At 41.1% G+C, this 19477-nt stretch overlaps 1 protein-coding gene across 1 annotated transcript in view; it reads left to right on the top strand.

Moving 5' to 3' along the window:
- The first annotated feature begins 3782 nt into the window (after positions 1-3782).
- UVRAG (UV radiation resistance associated) overlaps positions 3783-19477 on the top strand; it is a 296618-nt gene continuing 280923 nt past the window's right edge. The window contains exon 1 of the mRNA XM_060605582.3: positions 3783-4121. Within this exon, the coding sequence (XP_060461565.1) occupies positions 4005-4121 (117 nt within the window). The 5' untranslated portion in view covers positions 3783-4004. The remainder of the gene's footprint in view (positions 4122-19477) is intronic.

Below are 19477 nucleotides of genomic sequence, written 5' to 3' on the forward strand. Positions count from 1 at the left end.
GTATTTTAGGTATTTGTCCTGTCCCTGGGGTGAGCATTCCAGCTCTCTTGGTGTAAGTGGAAAAGTCTGAGAAGGGTTGTTTATTTGAGGTATGTATTTCCAGTGCCCAGTGATCGGCCTGGTACAGACTTGAATGTCATTAAAAGCTTGTGGAAACGGAGTGCCTGGGTGGCTCAGTTGGTTGGGTGTCTGACTTCGGCTCATTCAGAGTTTGAGCCCCATGTTGGGCTCTGTGCTGACAGCTCAGAGCCTGGAGACTGTTTTGGATTCTGTGTCTCCCTCTCTCTTTCTGCCACTCCCCCAGTCGTGGTCTCTCTCTCTCTCTCTCAAAAATAAATAAATATTAAAAATTTTTTTTAAAAAAGCTGGTGGAAAGATTGGATCCTGCTCTCTCTGCTGGAATATCCTTTTCTCCCTTTCTGCCTGGCGAACTCCTATTGGTTCTTCAGTACCCAGTTTATTTTATTATTTTTTAAACAATTTTTTGAAATGTTTATATATTTTTGAGAGCAAGCACACACAAGCGGGGTAGGGGCAGAGAGAGGGAGAGAGATTCCCAAGCAGGCTCCACGCTGTCAGCACAGAGCCCACGAACCTCGAGATCATGACCCAAGCTGAAATCAAGAGTAGGACGCTTAACTGACTGAGCCACCCAGGTGCTCCCTTCAATACCCAGTTTAAATGTCACCTCTACTGTGACTGAAATCCGACTCTCTTCTCTGGCTTCCACAGCTCCTGAACTTCCCTCAGACTGAAAAACTGGTTTATCACTCTTTTTTTTACTTATTGGACTTCCCTGTAAAGAGGGCAGCTTCCCTGGGGATGAGTCTGAGTCTGATTTCCCAGCACCAAGCAAAGGGTTTGCCACAGAGAAGCCCTCAATGAACATTTGTTGAATGAATCAAGTAATAAAGTTAGCTAATATTCAGAGCTGACCTTCAAAGGAGAAAGAAGTGATTCTGTGTTCTGTCTCTATAGGCCCTTTTTTTTTTTTTTTTTTGAGAGATAGAGAGAGAGAGAGTGAGTAGGGGAGGGGCAGAGGGAGAGAGGGAGACATAGAGGCAGAAGCAGGCTCCAGGCTCTGAGCTGTCAGTACAGAGCCTGACATGGGGCTTGAACTCATGAACCACAAGATCATGACCTGAGCTGAAAGTCAGACACTTAACCAACTGAGCCACCCTGGGGCCCCTCTATAGGCCCGTTTTCTTAACTTGTGTAGTGGGTTGGATGATGCTCCCTCCCTCTCCCCCGAAAATGAGTCCATTCTCTAAAGCTGGAACCTGTGAATGTCATCTTACTTGGAAAAAAGGTCTCTGTAATTAAGGATCTCAAAACGAGACCTGGATTATCTGCGCGGGCCCTAAATCCTAAGACAAGTGTCCTTATAAGAAAGAGAAAAGAATATGCAGGAAGAAGAAAAGACCATGAGAAGATGGAGGCAGAGGTTGGAATTATGCAGCCCTGAGCCAAGGAGTATCTGGAGCCACCCGAAGATGAAAGGGTCAAGAAAAGATTCTCCCTTAGAGCCTTCTAAGAGAGGCCCAGCTGACACCTTCATTTTGGGTTACTGGTCTCTAGAACTGTGAAAGAATACATTTCTGTTGCTATTGTTGTAAGCTACTTAGTTTGTGGTAATTTGATACAGAAGCCTAAGGAAACTAACACAGCTTGGAAACAGAAGTGTTTTCTGTGAAATTCCAACAGATTTTGGCATGCCACGAGTTGAACCAGATGAGATTTGGGATTTCCTAACTAATCCCTTCTCCACAAACACCTGACCACACCACCCATGAGGAACCACTCGATGCTTCAGAATTGGAGACAGTGCAGCATCCATGTTAGCCAGCTCTGGGGTCAGAACCAAAGAGTGTTCAGGCTTCTGAACACCCAGGAAAGATAGCATGCTTCCCTTTTATTTTATTTTATTTTTTTTAATGTTTATTTATTTTTGAGACAGAGAGAGACAGAGCATGAATGGGGGAGGGGCAGAGAGAGAGGGAGACACAGAATCGGAAGCAGGCTCCAGGCTCTGAGCCATCAGCCCAGAGCCTGACGCGGGGCTCGAACTCACGAACCGCGAGATCGTGACCTGAGCCGAAGTCGGACGCTCAACCGACTGAGCCACCCAGGCGCCCCATGCTTCCCTTTTATTAAACTAGTTTTAGTGCAATTATTGTATGTGAGCGCTTCTCTGGCATTTTGCATATGTTGATTTACTTAATCTCTACAGCAATCTTATTATTTTACAGATGGGAAAACTAAAGCTGAGAGCGAGGAACTGGCTTGCCCAGGAACACATAGCTAGAGAGTGGCAGAGCCAAGATCGCAAAAGTGCCTGATTCCTGTTGTGTCTGATTCTAAAACACTGTGTTCTTTCAGCTATGTCAGTCCAGGTGGTGGAGAAATTCATAGTCTTGGGGGGGGGGGGGAAGGCAGATTGATAGCCTGCAGAATGACTCAATGCTATTTATTATAGAAGCAATCGCTATAGATGCTATCATTATGCTCAAGGAAGTCTTCATGGAAGAGGCTGCATTTGAACTGGTTTTTCACTAAAAACAAACATATACCGGGACACCTGGGTGGCTCAGTCCATTAAGGGTCTGACTTTGGCTCAGGTCACGATCTCACCATGGGCGAGTTCAAGCTCCCTAGGCTCTGGGCTGACAGGGCGGAGACTGCTTCCGATTGTGTGTCTCCCTCACTCTCTGCCCCTCCCTCGCTCATGCTCTCTCTCTCTCTCTCTCTCAAAAATAAATACACATAAAAAAATGAAAACAAACATACACTGATTATCCATCAGGCACCGGAAATCCAGAGATGAATGACAAGGTCCTTTGGCTCGAGGAATTCAATGTGTGTGTGAGTGTGTTACACACTTATTAGAAGACAATGCAATAGAATAGTAAGAAATATGGTAGAGGCAAGATTCCTAACTCAGGGTCCCAGAGTAGATAAGGAAAGCCTTTTGGAAGAAGGGACTCCACCAGCGGAGGAGATTTGATGGGCAAGTAGGCACTAGAAGGTGAAAAGTGGCACAGGCTTTCTAGGGATAGCATAAGCAACACACTGGTAGAGGTGAAACAGCGTTTTCCGGGTGCCTGGCACACACTGTGCAGCTCAGCGTGCTAGTTAGTGGAGTGCGAAGAGGGGAGTGGACTTGTGGGTTGGAGTTGCTCACGGAAGAGCAGGGACTGCCCGACAGGTTTCTGGTCTCAGCGCATCCTGCGTGGTGACTTGTCGAACGATAAAATGTTCTTTCTCAATGCTCGCACGGTCCTGCGAACCCCTCGGGAAAAAAGGCTGCTCAGAGAACTTGCAACAGTAGCCCAGCCTTCGCGACCCAGCTGGCGCCAAACGGGTCCCCGCCGTCCAAGGGGAGGCCGGTTACCAGGGCAACTAGGTTCGGGCGGAAGTGGCTCCGAGGACTGACTCTCACTTATCAGGTGACTCTCCTGCCTCCTGCACGTGACAACAGAGCCCAGGCGCTCGCGCTACCTAATCAGACCCCGCCCCTCTTTCCCAGTACTGACAACTGACATCAGCCTAGAGCAATGGCCCTTGCGGATCTACCAGGAGACCCCCGCCCCACGGTAGTGAAAGAACCAATTAGACTGGGGAAAAAAGAAGCAACGCCCCGGGTTTCACCCCAGCTTGACAGACGCAATTTAGGCCATCCCCGGGTCCCTCCGCCCCGAGCCCATTCCGGCCGTCGATGGACAGCCCTTCTACCCAATAGCACACCCCTTGGCCGTCGTTGGGTCCCGCCCCCGTGGCAGCACAACCAATGAGCAAGCCAGGTCTCGGCGGGGTGGTGGGGGTTGCACTGCGGTAATATGGCTCTTCCTTAGCCCGCGGCCGCGGCGGCCGGAGGTGGGGTAGAGCCGTCCTGCTTCTCGGGTGGCGGGTTTCGGGGCTGCAGGGGCTCGGCGGGTCGTGGCTACGCTGTGGTGGCGGATGCCGGAGGAGCGCGGGCCCCGCCGCTCGGCGGCCCCTGGGTCAAGATGAGCGCCTCCGCGTCGGTCGGGGGCCCGGTCCCCCCGCCGCCCCCGGGCCCGGCCGCCGCGTTGCCACCCGGTTCTGCCGCGCGGGCCCTGCATGTGGAGCTGCCCTCTCAGCAGGTAAGCCCGCGGGCTCGCGGTGCTCGGTAGGGGGTGGGGTGGCAGGAGGCCGGGGAGGAGAGCCCGTGGGCGGCGGGCGGACCCTGTGCCAGCCGGGAGACCCGGGCGAGTGCCGGGGAGAACTCGGGGGACCGAGGACTTCAGGATTGTGAGGCGAGGGAGCCAGCGATGTCCGATGCTCTGGGAGATCCCCGAGTCCCCCGGAGGGATCCCGTTACTGGAGACCGGCTGCAAAGAGACGGGAAGAGACCCAGTGGAACTCCCTGGGGGCCCCGGCCTGAGCCCGCCTCTCCCCAGCTGGGGTGCTGGGGATTCCCTTGCGCGGACCCTCCTCCTCATTCCTCCTGGGAAGGGACCCGGGGAAGCCCGGGAGTCACCTGAGAGATGGGGAAAGCGCTTTTCCTTTCTCTACCCACTTGCGGAGAAACCAGTTGGTACTCTTTCCTACGGGAGAAGTTGAGGAATCTTTATGGTTTCTACCGTTTACTTTTCATCTCCTTGTTATGAAGTACTCCCCTCGGCTTCCCAGGAGAAATCCTTTGGGGCTTTGGGGTTTCCTTCCTGATTCTCAGACCCCCAAGGATCGCGTTTTAGCAATTTAGGGGCGCCTTCCTCCTTCATTTCCTCAAAGGACTCCCCGTGGAAGGAGGATCTGATGTATATGTTTGTGTCTTACCCCATCCTTTAGCGGGGGTTTTGAGGGCTTCTCGGGTCCACATTGTAAGCGGATAATGAAGAGAGAGCACTGAGCTTGGGGGATCTGACACAATTCTCGGTGTCAGCCGTATGTCTGTATGGTACTTCTTCCCTCCACCTCTCCCTTGCCAGGAAAGGACCTTTCACCCTCTCTCGTATTCCTGTTTCCATGAAGAGGACCCAAGGAAAAACTGTCAGTTCCTGAGACTTAACCATGTAGGATTTGTGCCAAGGGCCCAATGGCCAGTAATTCATTTCATCCTGACAGTTCTATGAGATAGCTGTTTTTTATGATTTCCCGTTTTGTAGTTCAGCAAACTGAGTCTCAAAGATGGAAAATCCCACGTCCAAGGCCTTGCAGTCAGGAAGTGCTGAGGCTGGGTTTCACAGTCCAGCGTTGGGACCCTGTAGCCCGGGCCCATGGCTGTGTGCTTGAGACTTGAGAACCTTCGCACAGGATGGAGCACGGTCCTTCACCCTGCATTCAACTACCCCTGCCCTAGTACTTAGGAAAGATTCTTAAAGAAGAAAGCAGAGTTTGGGGCAGGGGGTGGAGGGGAAATGAGATGGGTTTGAAAGCAGGAAAAGTAGAGGGGGTCCTAAAGCGGAGAGCTGCACTGGAGGTCTTAGCTGCACTGGCCACTGAGCTGAATTGTGTGCAGAGGCAGGACTTTTTATGTGGGAGAAGAGCATTTAAAAGCTGGGGTTAGCATGTGCCCTAGTTTTGTGGTGCTGTTGGGAAGCGAGTTGGTGGAGAATATTAGGAGTTTGAGGGTAGTGAGGTTTGGATTGTATTTATGAGGTCCCGGGAAAGATTAGAAGTCTGGCAGGGGGAAGACTAGCCTTAGGAATGAGCATTAAATGTGCATTTTCATGTGTGTGGGGAGGTGGATTGTGAGGATGGATACTGAGAGAGGCGATGGTGGGCACTGTTGGGAGCAGCCTGGAGAAATCCTAAGTATTGAGGGCCAAGAGGGATTTAGCTTGGGGGAGCTTTGGGAAAATGTGGGATTAGAAAAGAGGAAGCATCATTTGTTGCATAGAGCATGTTCTCTGATAACAGTTCACAGTTTAAAATGGGGGAAATAGCTCAACTGTCCGTGGAATAAATTTAACTGCATTTGTAAGCCTTTGTCAAATTTTTGGATTTGTGCCGAGGGATACATAGTGGCTTAAGTGTTTAGCTGAATGCCATATGAGCTCTGAGTATGGTATTTACAGCTTTCTGGGGGTGTCATCCTTCTTGAATTCTTGGAAGGTAGCCTATATAACAAAAATACTTCTGCAGTTGACGTTTTTTTTAGTTTTGTGGGTCAAAGTGCCCATATAATGAAAATACTTTTACTTTTGCAACTGACGTTCATTTAGCTTTGTGGGTCAAAGGGTTCAGGTTTTTAGGGTGTGAGTAACATTTAAAAAATAAACATTTTTGTAAAAGTGTTATCTGTATAAACGGCACTGATTATTTAGCACACAGCTTGATGAATTGTTGCAAAGTGAACACAGTTATATAACCATCACCCAAATTAAGAAATACAAAATTATTAGCATTCCAGAAGTCCTCTTTATGTTCTCTCCCATCTCTACCTTTTCTTTCTCTCCAAAGGAACTACTAGTCTAATTTCTAACAAGAGATCGGTTTTTGCCTGCTCTTGAACGGTGTATAAACGCAAACGGTGTATCATGCAAAGACCACATTTTTTTGTGGTCTTCTTTGTCTGATTTCTTTTGCTCAGTATTATCTGTGAGCATCACAGGATGTGTGTGTATAAGACTTTTTTCTTTTAGCATTGAATTCATTGTCTTTTGTTGTTGTTGTTGTTCCATGTGGCTTTTGCAAAATTTAAAAAGTTTAGATAAATTGGAAAATCAGTTGATAACTTTCTTTTAAATGACACTTTGAAAATTGTGTCATTTTACTGGATCCCATGGTATTTGATAAGATGTCAGTCTTTTGAAACAAATAAGTAAACACTGTTTTAGGATTTCTGTTTTAAAGCTGATTGTCTCAAAGCATAGATTCAGTGGTTCCCCCAGGCTGCTTCTTGGCATTGTTGACAATTTTGAGTGGGTAGGTCAGTCTGTGAGATGTGGAGCCACATCCATAGCTTGTACCCACAAGGTACTAGGAGCACCTGTCCAGTCCTGACAGTCAAGAATGTCTTCAGGGGCTGCCAAATGTCCCTTAGAGGGGCAAAATTACTCCTGATTGACAGCCACTGTTCTAAGTATATTTTCATCTTAGGGTAGACAGTCTCCCTGCTATTTTGTACTCATTTATTTCAGTTTTCATTAAGTCCCATTGATTCTCATGGCTGTAATGTTTAAAATGTTAATTTACTGTATTAGTTTTAAAGGTATTGGAATCACCTTAATCTGCCTCCAGGAAAAGACTTATCTATTTTGCTCAAAGAAAGCCCACAAAACTATGTATAAGACCCAACTTATTTTTGTCTTATTTTAATCCACTTGTCGTTAAAAAAAAAAGTTTAGTTAAGGCTGCATAACTCCTGAATCTTTGTCTATGTGAGTAACTAGTCCATAATTGTCAACCTGTCTGTGTCAAATGGGACTACTTACTACTTAATCTTTGCCTCCTTTTGCTTCTGTATGATCTTACTTTAATTGTAATTTAAACATGAACTAGTCACACATTTTGAAGACTGTTTTTGATCTTTAATTTTTGGTTGGGGTTTGTAATTAGTGAATATAAGCTCACCTGAAGAATAACTTCCTTCACACCCTTAAATTTAGAGTTTTGAAATAAAATTTTGTGTTTTGTGGTAGAGGCATTTAATACGTCCTAAAAGTTTAATTGAGAGCACTTCTTTCCTCCCCAGAGTCTTCCTCACTTGAGTCTAACCTAAACTACATTTCTGTAGATACTCAGAAATGGGTGGTTTTTTAGTGATTGTTCAGTGACCCTTCCAGGGGGCCACATATTCCTTTAAGAATTTGGTAAAAGCTATAGACACCTTCCTTCGAAAATGCACTTACATACGTAAACGCAGTTTTGCATGCGGTTTTGGTTTTCTTGAAACATATGTACATGGAAACCCCAGTTTCAACAGCCCTGAACTGGTTTATTCCTTTCCTTTAAAAATTAAGAAAAAATTTACTATTTATTATTTGTTTTAGACAATCATCCATGTCAGTGTATATACATCTACCATACTTTGCATAATAATGTTCACTTAGCTTTGTTTAACCCCTTGTTGGTAGCCCTTTGTACAGTTTTATCTGTTACATTGTTGCAGGGAATATACACGTATAGGTATCTTTGTACACTTGTGCTAATATTTCTTTAGGATGAATTTTGAGCAGTGAAATCACTCAAAGGATATATGTATATATTTAAATTGGTATAAATACATAGAATTATACTTCATATAAAGTATGTACATGAATACTTTTATTATATGTACATTTTTGTTAACTTTATTTTTTATTTTTATGTTTTCATTTTTGTTAACTTTAGAAGATATTAGCAAAGTGTTTCCCTGAAAGGACACGTCCACCACACTACTCCCACTAGATTATGACAGGGTTTGTTTACCCATCATATTTTGTCAGCTTTGGGCATCGGAAGTTTTCTCAGTGTTTTCCAATATGATTTTATATATATGTATAATATATGTAGAATATAATCATATAACTTATACATATATGAATGTGTATAACCTGCATCTGTATACACATATGTATATATTTTTGCTATTTAAATTTGTATTTCTTTAATTATTATATTTTAATAGCTTCATTTAATGTATACAAAACACTGTGCTAAGTACATGATCTCATTTATCCTTCAAACAACCCTATGGATTTCATCTTTGCATAGGTTTATGTAACATTGTAATTTCTTTCGTGAATTGCAGGTTTATTTTTGTCCTTGGCATTAATTTTTCTGATCGCTCAATGTTTTTCGCTGATTTGAAGAGCATTTATTTTTCTTCTCCTGTTTTTGGAAGAGGTGGACTATATTAGCTCTATTAACATTTATAGCCCCTGAATTTTTTTATGTAGACATTATTTTTCAGAACAGTTTTAGATTTACAGACTTGAGGTGAAAAGATAGTGCAGAAACTATATACTCAACACCCATTTTCCCCTATTCTTGATGTCTTCCAATTGTATGATACATTTGTTACAATTAATGAACCAATATTGATGTGTTATGTGTTATTACTAATGAAAGTCCCCAGTTTATTCAGTATTCCTTAGTTTAAAAAATTGGGGTAAAATACACATTACATAAAATTTGCCATTTTAATAATTTTTAAGTGTGTATCTCAAAGGCAGTTACGACTGTTTGTGCAGTCATCACCACTGTCTATTTCCAGAAATTTTCATCATCCCAAACAGATACTGTACCCATTAAACAATAATTCCCCATTTTCCCCTTCTTCCAGCCCCTGGTGAACTTTGTTGTGCTCTGTTTCTATGAATTTGCTCATTCTAGGTACTTCATGTAAGTGAATAATACTACAGTATTTGCTCTTTTGCGTATGACTTATTTTCAGCGTAATGTTTTCAGTGTTCATCCATGTTGTAGCATGTATCAGAATTTCATTCCTTTATAAGTCTAAGTAATACTCCATTATATGTATATACTGGATTTTTTTTTTTTTATTTTTTAAGTAAATTGTACATCCAGCTTGGGGCTTGAACTTACAACCTACTGAGTCAGCAGGAAGCCTGTGCATTTTGTTTATCTATTCATCTGTTAATGGAGCTTTACTATTTACCTAATGACCTTTTTCTGTGCCAGAATATCATCCTGAATACCACATTATATTTAGTTGTTCTGTCTCCTTACTCTCTTGGCTGTGACAGTTCCTCAGATTTTCCTTCTTTTTGATGACTGAGACAGTTTTGAGTACTGATAAGGTATTTTGTAGGATGCCCTTATATTGGAATGAGTCTCATGTTGGTTTTTTTTCCCCCCTCATGATTAGACTGGGGTTATGGGTTTTGGGAGGAAGGCCAAGGTGGTAAAGTGCCATTTTTATCTGGTCTTATCAGGTGTACGTACTGTTAACATGACTTATTACTATTGATGTTAATCTTCATCATCACCAGCTGAGGTAGTGTTTGGTTTACAAACACTGCTATAAGGTTACTCTTTCCCGCTCACTCTCCATACTGTCCTTTTTGGAAGAAAGTCACTATGCACAGCCCATACTTGAGGAGTGGGGATTCCTGTTCCCTCTCCTGAAGGGCAGAATATCTACATAAATCATTTGGAATTCTTCTGCATGGGAGATTTGTATCAGTAAAGACTTCTTTCACAGATGAGGAATCTAAGGTCTGGGTAACTTTTTCAAAGTTAACACAGTGTTAACACAGGGGCAGTTAAGGTCTTTGATTACCAGTTGCCATAGACACCTACTCTTTGCAGAGCGCTGGCTAAACACAGAAGTTTTAAGTTACCTGAAGGTTCAGGACCATGATGCTTTGTAGTTTATTTTCCACAGCACCTCTACCAAACACTACTGATTACATAGTAGGAGCTGTCTGTATATTTTTATTTTTAATTTTAATTTTTATATGAATCTTTCCTTTGAAGACCTTTACAGCCTAAAGAGAAGAAGGAAATGGGATTGAAGCACATACAAGAAAAAAATGGTAGAAGCATCAAAAAGCTTTAGAAAGCTTAATTTAGCCATATAGGATATATAGTTCCCTCTTATGTGTTTATTAGATATCTTACTGTTGCTAATCTAATTTGATTTTTTTTTTTCATGTACTTTCAAAGAAATCTGTTTTGTTGGTAAGGCCACTAAAGGCAGAGAGAAAGTTGTATCTTATTAGGAACATATGCCTCCTGCAGCACAGTACTGTGCTATGTATGTTCATTCCTTCCACAAATATTTATTGAGCCCCTTACTTGTGACTCAAATTTAAAACATGTATATAAAATAGAATGATAGCAATTTTTGAACTGCTTTGGCTCTTGTAAACAAAACTATATGAGGAAGGTTCAGAAACTGGAAAAAAATCAGCAGTCTAAAAATCATTTTTATATGACAAAATACATTTAATTAGGATTTTTTAATTTGTTTGTTTCTTTGTTTTTCTTGTGAAAATGTTTAGTTCTCCTTTGAAAGGAAAAGCTATGTTCTTATTTAGTGTTTACTTTAAAATTTCTCCACAGGATCACAATTCTTAACTTTGTGGCAGAAAATTTTTGAAGTGAAACTGACTAGAAATAGAGCAAGAGCAGAACTGAAACTTATAAGTTGGGCCTGAAGTGTGTAGTGAAATGAAAAAACAAATTAGGTTTTCGTAGTTTTAAAATGTGTACTTTTGATATCTGTGTATTTTTACCCATCAGCCTTATTACTACTGTGGGGAAAAGGAAAATTTGTCATTTTCAAAAATTATTTATTTTTGAGAGCGCGCTCGAGAGAGTGGTAAGCGGGGAAGGGCCAGAGAGAGAGGAAGACAGAATCCTAAGCAGGCTCCAGGCTCCGAGCTGTTAGCACAGATCCCCACGTGGGGCTCAAACTGACAAACAGCGAGATCATGATCTGAGCTGAAATCAAGAGTTGGACGCTCAAGCCATTGAGCCACCCAGGCGCCCCTATTTGTCATTTTTAAAGCACTTGAATGAATGCAGTAACAAACCAGGGGTATTTTAGAAAAATTAAAGACAGGTCTATGTTAAGAGAGGAGTTGAAACATTTTAGGTTTTATACTTTGTTATAGGTCTAATGACACCGTAGTGTCTCAGGCAGAGTTAAATGTTTCTAATTCCTTGCATCAGTTAGCAGTTAGACTATATAGGTAGAAGAGTGCGTGCAGCACAGAAAACTTGACATTGGAATTTTTAGAAAACATAATTCATAGTATACCTTCTTGGTTTAGTATTATACAATCTTGTTTTCCATCTTACTTTGAGATGGAATCTTGAATTTGAATCATAGAAGTTTACAAATGCAAAATCTGAAGCTCTCAGAGGTGAAACTATTCCCCTGGCCATACACTTGGTCATCTGTTTATTCTCTTCCTGAAGGAGTCAGTAAAGATGATTAGTTTAACAAATGTGAATTGAGTGCCCTGTTGTTCTTTTAGTGACAGATACCTGACCAGAACCTGGGTGTTGGGAGTAGTTCTACTGTGCTTGGCTGGGTGTTTGAAAACTTGTTTCTTAAACTTATCTCTGTGCTTTGTCACAGCATCTCCACATCTCTGGGGATTTTAGGCTAGGACAGAAGTGGAAGAAAGGCTGTATTTTAAACTTCTTTTTACAGGCAGAATACTCAGGCTCCACCCCCACACCCCTTTTATGGTGTGAATTAGAATGAAACTTTGGAATATCCCTCTGTATTTTAAGTGATCAGTCTTCCTGTTTTGTCTTTGGGTACTTACCATGCCTATCCTTTTTTTTAAAATGCCTATCCTTTTTTGAGTAGTCCACTTAAGAATTCCTGATTCTCTACCTCTTTAAATTTCTGAAACGGCAACATCTGGTGATTGTGGGTTCTTTGATGTCAGGAATTTCATTCTCTGTAATATTTGACGCTGATTGCCACAGACCTCATTTACTAGAAATGTTATGAGGCATTGAAAACTCTAGTCAAGTGCGTTTGTTGGTTAAAGGCTAAGCCATATACTGTTAAAGCTGAGCATTAGAGCCTAGCACTTAAGCGGCTCAGTTTGTTTGTTGGTCCATTGAAATATCTGGCATTTTTCCCCCCGCCATGGTTTTTAGAATATCCTGAAAGAAACAGTCTGATTTTTTTGAGAACAGTAGGGAAAATCAGGAAGTGGAAACTGGCAGTTACCTTTGGCTTTCGTCAGTAGACTCCAGGGTAAGAAAAAAGGGAAGATACAAATAAGTAAAAGTGGCAATCAGACTTTTATGGTTTTTTTTTCAGGAAAAACTTGGTGTTCTTTACCATGATTATACTTTTTTTTACTAGGGGTTTTACTCTGAACTATAAGTAATTCATATGTTATGTTAGCCTCTATTGAAAGAGGAAAACTTAACTGCGTCAGCCATTTATTCAACAGATATTTATAAAGTATCCTTTTTGAATTATGCTAGGCATGTGATTAGAAACTGTAGGTCTTGTGTCCTCCAACGTGCTTATGTCTTTCAGAGGATGTGAATTTTTCCTGTCACAATTCCAGTCGCTTTTTGATCAGAATACAGGAAAACTAAACGTTTAAAAAAAAAGCAACATGAAAGTAACTTTATTTAGAATCATGAAAAACTTTTTTTTTTCAAATATCTGAGAGAGCGAGCGAGAGTGAGAGAGAGAGAGAGAGAGAGAGAGAGAGAGAGTGAGCATGGAGGAGGGGCAGAGAGACAGGGAGACAGAGGATCTGAATTGGCCCTGTGCTGAGAGCTCCAATGTGGGGCTCAAACTCATGAACCATGAAATCATGATCTGAGCCAAAGTCAGACTCTTAACTGAGCCACCCAGGCGCCCTTTTAAAAACACTTTTTTTTTAAACGTTTATTTAGTTTTGAGAGACCGAGATAGAGCACGAGTGGGGGAGGGGCAGAGAGAGAGAGGGAGACAGAGAATCCAAAGCAGGCTCCAGACTCTGAGCTGTCAGCACAGAGCCCAACACGGGGCTCGAACTCATGAACTGTGAGATCATGACCTGAGCCAAGGTCAGATGCTTAACCGAGTGAGCCACCTAGGCGCCCCTAAAAAAACTTTTTTAACCTTGATTGTCTACCTTAATGAATAGAATAATCTCATTAAATTGGTACTGCTTTCATCCACTAAAATGTTAATATCCAGCTATATATGGGAAGCAGCAAGATGAAGAAGATTTTCTAATTTTTCATTTTGAAAATAGATCACAAAGCAAGATAGGAAAGTAGGCTGTGGGTATGCTACTCATTACAGGTCTAGGACATTTTATTGTATTTATTTATTTTTATTATTATTATTTTTTATTGTGAGAGAGAGAGAGGCAGAGAAAGAGAGGGAGAGAGAGAGGATTCCAAGCGGACTCTGTACTGACAGTGTGGTCATGACCTGAGCTGCAATCAAGAGTAGGACGCTTAACTGACTGAGCCACCCAGGCGCCCCTCCAGGTCAATGTATTTTATAGCACTGTGCTCATTATAGGAGAGAGTTGGTCCCAACTTTATAGTAGGTATAAAGATTTAATTTATAGTAGGTATTTCAGGCTTGTTTTCATGAGTTGACTTAATGGAGTTTATTCTACTTGATAGGTATTTCATATAAACAGTTGTCCAGGTGTTCTGGAGTGACTAGTTTACTTTCGATATCCATATATTTCTATCAAAGACATCAGTTTGATTATTAGATGGGGACACTAGAATTGCAGAGTTTCTTAATTGTACCTTAGCTGCATTTTTGATATTATATTAACTTGGCTGTTTTAAAACTATCTGAAAATTACTAAAAATTATTGCTCATGAATATTGTATGTTCAAGAAAAGGTTACATGTATCAATATCCTCTTTATTTTTTTATTATTTAAAAAAAATGTTTGGGGCACCTGGGTGGCTCAGTCGGTTGAGTGTCTGACTTTGGCTCAGGTCATGATCTCACAGTCCGTGGGCTTGAGCCCCGCGTCAGGCTCTGTGCTGACAGCTCAGAGCCTGGAGCCTGCTTCAAATTCCGTGTCTCCCTCTCTCTCTGCCCCTCCCCTGCTCATGCTCTGTCTCTCTCTGTCTCAAAAATAAATAAAAACACTAACAAAAATTAAAAAAAATGTTTTATTTATTTATTTTTGAGAGAGAGAGAGAGAACACAAGCAGGGGAGGGGCAGGGAGAGAGGGAGACATAGAATCTGAAGCAGGCTCCAGGCTCTGAGCTGTCAGCACAGAGCCCAGCATGGGGCTCAAACTCACAAACTGTGAGATCATGACCTGAGCCAAAGTCGGATGCTTAACCCACTGAGCCACCCAGGCGCCCCTATCAATATCCTCTTTAATGAGGTAGCAAAATATGCAGTGTATTTTAGATAAGTTATACATATATACATATATATGTATACATATATATATATATATAAAATTAAATGGATACTTAGAAGTAAACATAAAACCTCTTAAGATTAAAAAATTTAATTGATATTAAATTCCTGCTGTGTACTAAATATTGCATTAGGCTGGTGTACATCTTCAACTTCTCTTATTGTTGGAATACCAGAATATATTTGATTGTAATTTTATATCATTTTCCTTTTTTCATTTAATGTGCATTTCATTTTTGTGATTTCACAAAGTCTGTTGTTAGATATTATTACTATTATTTTAACGTGAGGTATAATTGGCATATAACATTAGTTTCAGGTATGCAACATAATGATTTGATATTTGTATAATTTGTGAAATGACCAGCACAGTAAGTCTAGTTAACATCTATCACCATATGTAGTCCTCCTTCTTTTCTTCCTCCCTCTCTCCCTCCCTCCCTTCTTTCTCTCTTTCTCTTTTCTTTTTCTTCTCTTCTCTTTTCACTTCACTTCACTTCACTTCACTTCACTTCACTTCACTTCTCCTCTTTTCTTTTCTCTCCATGTCTAGTGTGGGGCTTGAACGCATGACCCCAAGATCAAGAGTCTTATGCTCTACTGACTGAGTCAGCCAGGCGCCCCAGTCACCATAATAGTTACAAAAAAATTCTTGTGATGAGGACTTTTAAGATTTACTCTCATAGCAACTTTCAAATATTCAATACAGTATTATGAACTATAGTCACATTACGTTCCCGTGACTTATTTATTTTATAACTGAAAATCTGTACTTTTTGACCTTTTGACCCCCTTCACCCAGTTCACCCCTCCTCCACCTCCATTTTTACAATTTCTTACAAACAAATAATCATTCCTTTAATATGGTGTGGTGGGAAGACTTGTAAAACTGGTTCAGGGAGTAACTAAGGTAACTTTGGGAAAAGCACTTTGGTCTTCGGTTCTTAGCTTTTACAAGAGAAGATTGGAGAGAGATTAGATTATTTGTATCTCTAAACATTTTAAACCTCTGTGCCTCCTTTTTCTCAGTTGCCAGTTGCTTTACTTTGGTCCCGTTGTGGAATTTTCATTCCGCAAACACTGTGTTCAACTCTGTTCTGTGCTGTTATTTTTTTGAGTTTCTACTATGTATACCACAGTGGTGAAGAATATGGCTTCTAGAGCCAGACTGACTGCTTGGGTTCAAATCCTGGTCCTTCCATTTCTTAGCTGAGCAGTCTGGAAGTTACTCGATCTCCCTATGCCTCAGGAAGGCTCGAATCAAATGGGCATAATAGCACCTACCTTGTAGGGTTGCTGAAAGGATTAAATGAGTCATAAATTTGCTTAAAAAGGTGCTTGGTACAGAGTGCTCCAGAAATGTTAGTTGTTGGCTTCTATTGTTATTACTATTACTATTTGTTAGGCATTGTCCTTGCCGTGGAGGGACTCATAATCTAATGGTTAAGGCAACTATATCAACAAACCATAATATAAGAGATAGAATGAACAAAAGCTGAAGTGGGAAAGATGAGGAAAAGTATTCCAGCAGAGTGATCAACTTGAATAAAAAGGTAAAGTATAAAGAGGAATGGCAGATAATTAAGTGAAGCTGGAGTTTAAGTAGCTAAGAGGAGGAGGATGGTGGGAACAAATGTGTTGGAGAGGTATAGTTTGGGATTAGATTACAAAGGGTCACATATGCCAGGCTCTCCTGTAGGTAGAGGGGGGGGATGGTTTCTTTTTAAAGACTTAATTTAAAAAAAAATTTTTAGTGTTTATTTTTGAGAGAGAGAGAGAAAAAGACAGAGTATGAGCGAAGGAGGAGCAGAGAGAGAGGGAGACAGAATCCAAAGCAGGCTCCAGGCTCTGAGCTGTTAGCACAGAGCCTGATGTGGGGCTCACAGCCATGAACCGTGAGATCATGACCTGAGCCAAAGTCGGACGCTTAACCGACTGAGCCACCTAGGTGCCCCAAGACTTGATTTTTTTTAGAGCAGTTTTAGATTCACAGTGGAATTGAGCAGAATGTACAAAGATTTCCCAGATTCCCCTGACCCCACACATGCATAGTATTTCCCATTATCAATATCCCCTTCTTTATGGTATGTTAGTCACAGTTGGCGAACCTGCATTGACACATCATTGTCACCCTAAGCCCATAGTTTACATTAGGGCTTGTGTTATATCTTCCATGGTTTGGGACAAATATATAATGACATGTATTCACCAATATAGTTATCATACAGAGTAGTTTCAGTGCTGTAAAATCTCCTTTGCTATATCTGTTCATCCCCCACTCCCTCTTAAGCCCTGGCAACCATTGATCTTTTTATTGTCTCCATAGTTTTGCCTTTTCCAGAATGTCATATAGTTGGAATCATACAACTCCCTTGAGTAAATACTGAGGACCATGATTACTGGAATGTATGGGAAGAGTATGTTTAGTTTTATAAGAACCTGCCAAACTGACGTCCAAAGTGGCTGTACCATTTTGCCTCCCACTAACAATGAATTCGGAGTCCCTGTTACCGCACATCCTTGTCAGCATTTGGTACTATCAATGTTCTGGAGTTTGGCCATTCTACTAGGTGTGTGTAGTGGCACCTTGTTTCAGTTTGGATTTTCCTGATGAAAAATGGTGAAGCATCTTTTCATGAGCTTATTTGCCATCTGTGTATCTTGTATGGTGAGCTGCCAAAGTCTTTGGTCCAATTTACAGTTGGGTTGTTTTGTTTTCTTATTGTTGAATTTGAAGAGTTCTTTGTATATTTTGGGTAACAGTGCTTTGTCAGATGTGACTTTTGCAATTATTTTTTCCTAGTCCGTGGCTTGTCTTCTTTCTCTTAATATTGCCTTTTGCAGAACAGAAGTTTTAAATTTTAATGAAGTCCAGCTTGTCAATTATTCTTTTCATGCAGAATGTGTTTGATGTTATACCTAAAAGGGCTCCTGGGTGGCTCAGTCGGTTAAGCATCTGGCTTTGGCTCAGGCCATGATCCTGCTGGTCTTGATTTCAAGCCCCACATCAGGCTCTGTGCTGACAGCTCAGAGCCTGGAACCTATTTCAGATTCTGTGTCTCCTGGTCTCTCTGCCTGCTTGTGCTGTCTCTCTCTCTCTCGAAAATAAACAGACATTAAACAAAAAATTAAAAAGTAATTGTTGTACCCAAGATCACCCTAGATTTCTCCTGTGTTATTTTCTATGAGTTTTATAGACCTATAGTTAGGTCTATAATCTCTTTCTGAATTAATTTTTGTGAAGGATGTAAGGTTTGTGTCTAGAATCATTTGTTTGCATGTGAATGTCCAGTTGTTCCAGCACCATTTGTTTAAAAGACTTTGCCCTATTATACTGCCTTTGCTCCTTTGTTAAAGATCAGTTGACTATACTTATGTGGGTCTATTTCTGGGCTTTCTTTTCTGTTCCATTGATTTTTTTTTTTTTTTATTCTCTTGCCAATACTACACTGTCTTGATTACTGTAGCTTTATCATAAGTCTCAGATAGTGTCAGTCCTCTAAATTTGTTCTCCTTCAAATCCTTTTTTTTTTTTTTTTTTCTTTTTTGGAGAGAGAGGTGCATGGGAGCATGCCAGTGGAGGAGGGGCAGAAAGAGACTCTTAAGCAGGTCTGACTCTGCTTGGTGCAGAGCCAGACCAGGCCTCAATCTCAAAAACTGTGAGATCATGACCAGAGCCAAAATCAAGAGTCAGGTGCTTAACCGACCAAGCTACCCAGGTGCCCCATAACTTTGTTCTCCTTCAATATCGTGTTTGCTATTCTGGGTCCTTGGCCCTCTCCATATAAACTTTAGAATCGGTTTGTTAATAACTACAGAATTACTTGCTGGGATTTTGGTTGGTATTGCATAGACTCTATAGATCAAGTTGGGAAGAATTGACATCTTGACAATATTGAGTCTTCGTATACATGAATATACAATGTTTCTCCACTTTTGTAGTTCTTCCTTGATATCTTTTTATCAGAGTTTTGTAGTTTTCCTTATATAGATCTTGTACGTATTTTCTTAGATTCATACCTCCTATTTCATTTTTTGAGGCTACTAATGAAAATGTTATTGTGTTTTTAAGTTAAAATTCCAGTTGTTCATTGCTGATATAGAGGAGATTGGCTTTTGCATGTTAACTCGTATCCTGCAACCTTGGTATTATTGCTTATTAGTTCCTGGAGTTTTTTTGTTCATTTTCTCGGGTTTTTTACATAGATGGTCATGTCATCTGTGACAGAAACAGTTTTATTTCTTCCTTCCCAAACTGTATTCTTTTATACCTTTTCTTGTTTTATTGCATTAGCTAGGACTTGTATTCCTTTTCCTTTTTGAAAAGACTTTTTGTTTAGAAAGAATTTCAAGCTTATTGAAACATTGCAAAAATAAAACTTGTATAAGAACACTTTATCTTTATATCCTTTGCCCAGATTTGTCTCCTGTTAACATTATTTCATTTGCTTTGTCATTTGCAAGCTCTCTCTTTCTGTATGTACAGATATAGATAAATGTTTTTGTGTATGTGAATCATTTGAAGTTAAATTACATGTATCACAACCTTTAAAAAAATTTTTTTTAATGTTTATTTTTGAGAGAGAGACAGAGTATGAGCAGGGAAGGGGAAGAGAGAGCGGGAGACATAGAATTTGAAGCAGGCTCCAGGCTCTGAGCTGTCAGCACCCCGATGCGGGGCTTGAACT

This window comes from Panthera onca, chromosome D1 (genome assembly GCF_046562875.1).
Source record: "Panthera onca isolate mPanOnc1 chromosome D1, mPanOnc1 haplotype 2, whole genome shotgun sequence".
NCBI classification, from domain to species: Eukaryota; Metazoa; Chordata; class Mammalia; order Carnivora; family Felidae; genus Panthera; species Panthera onca.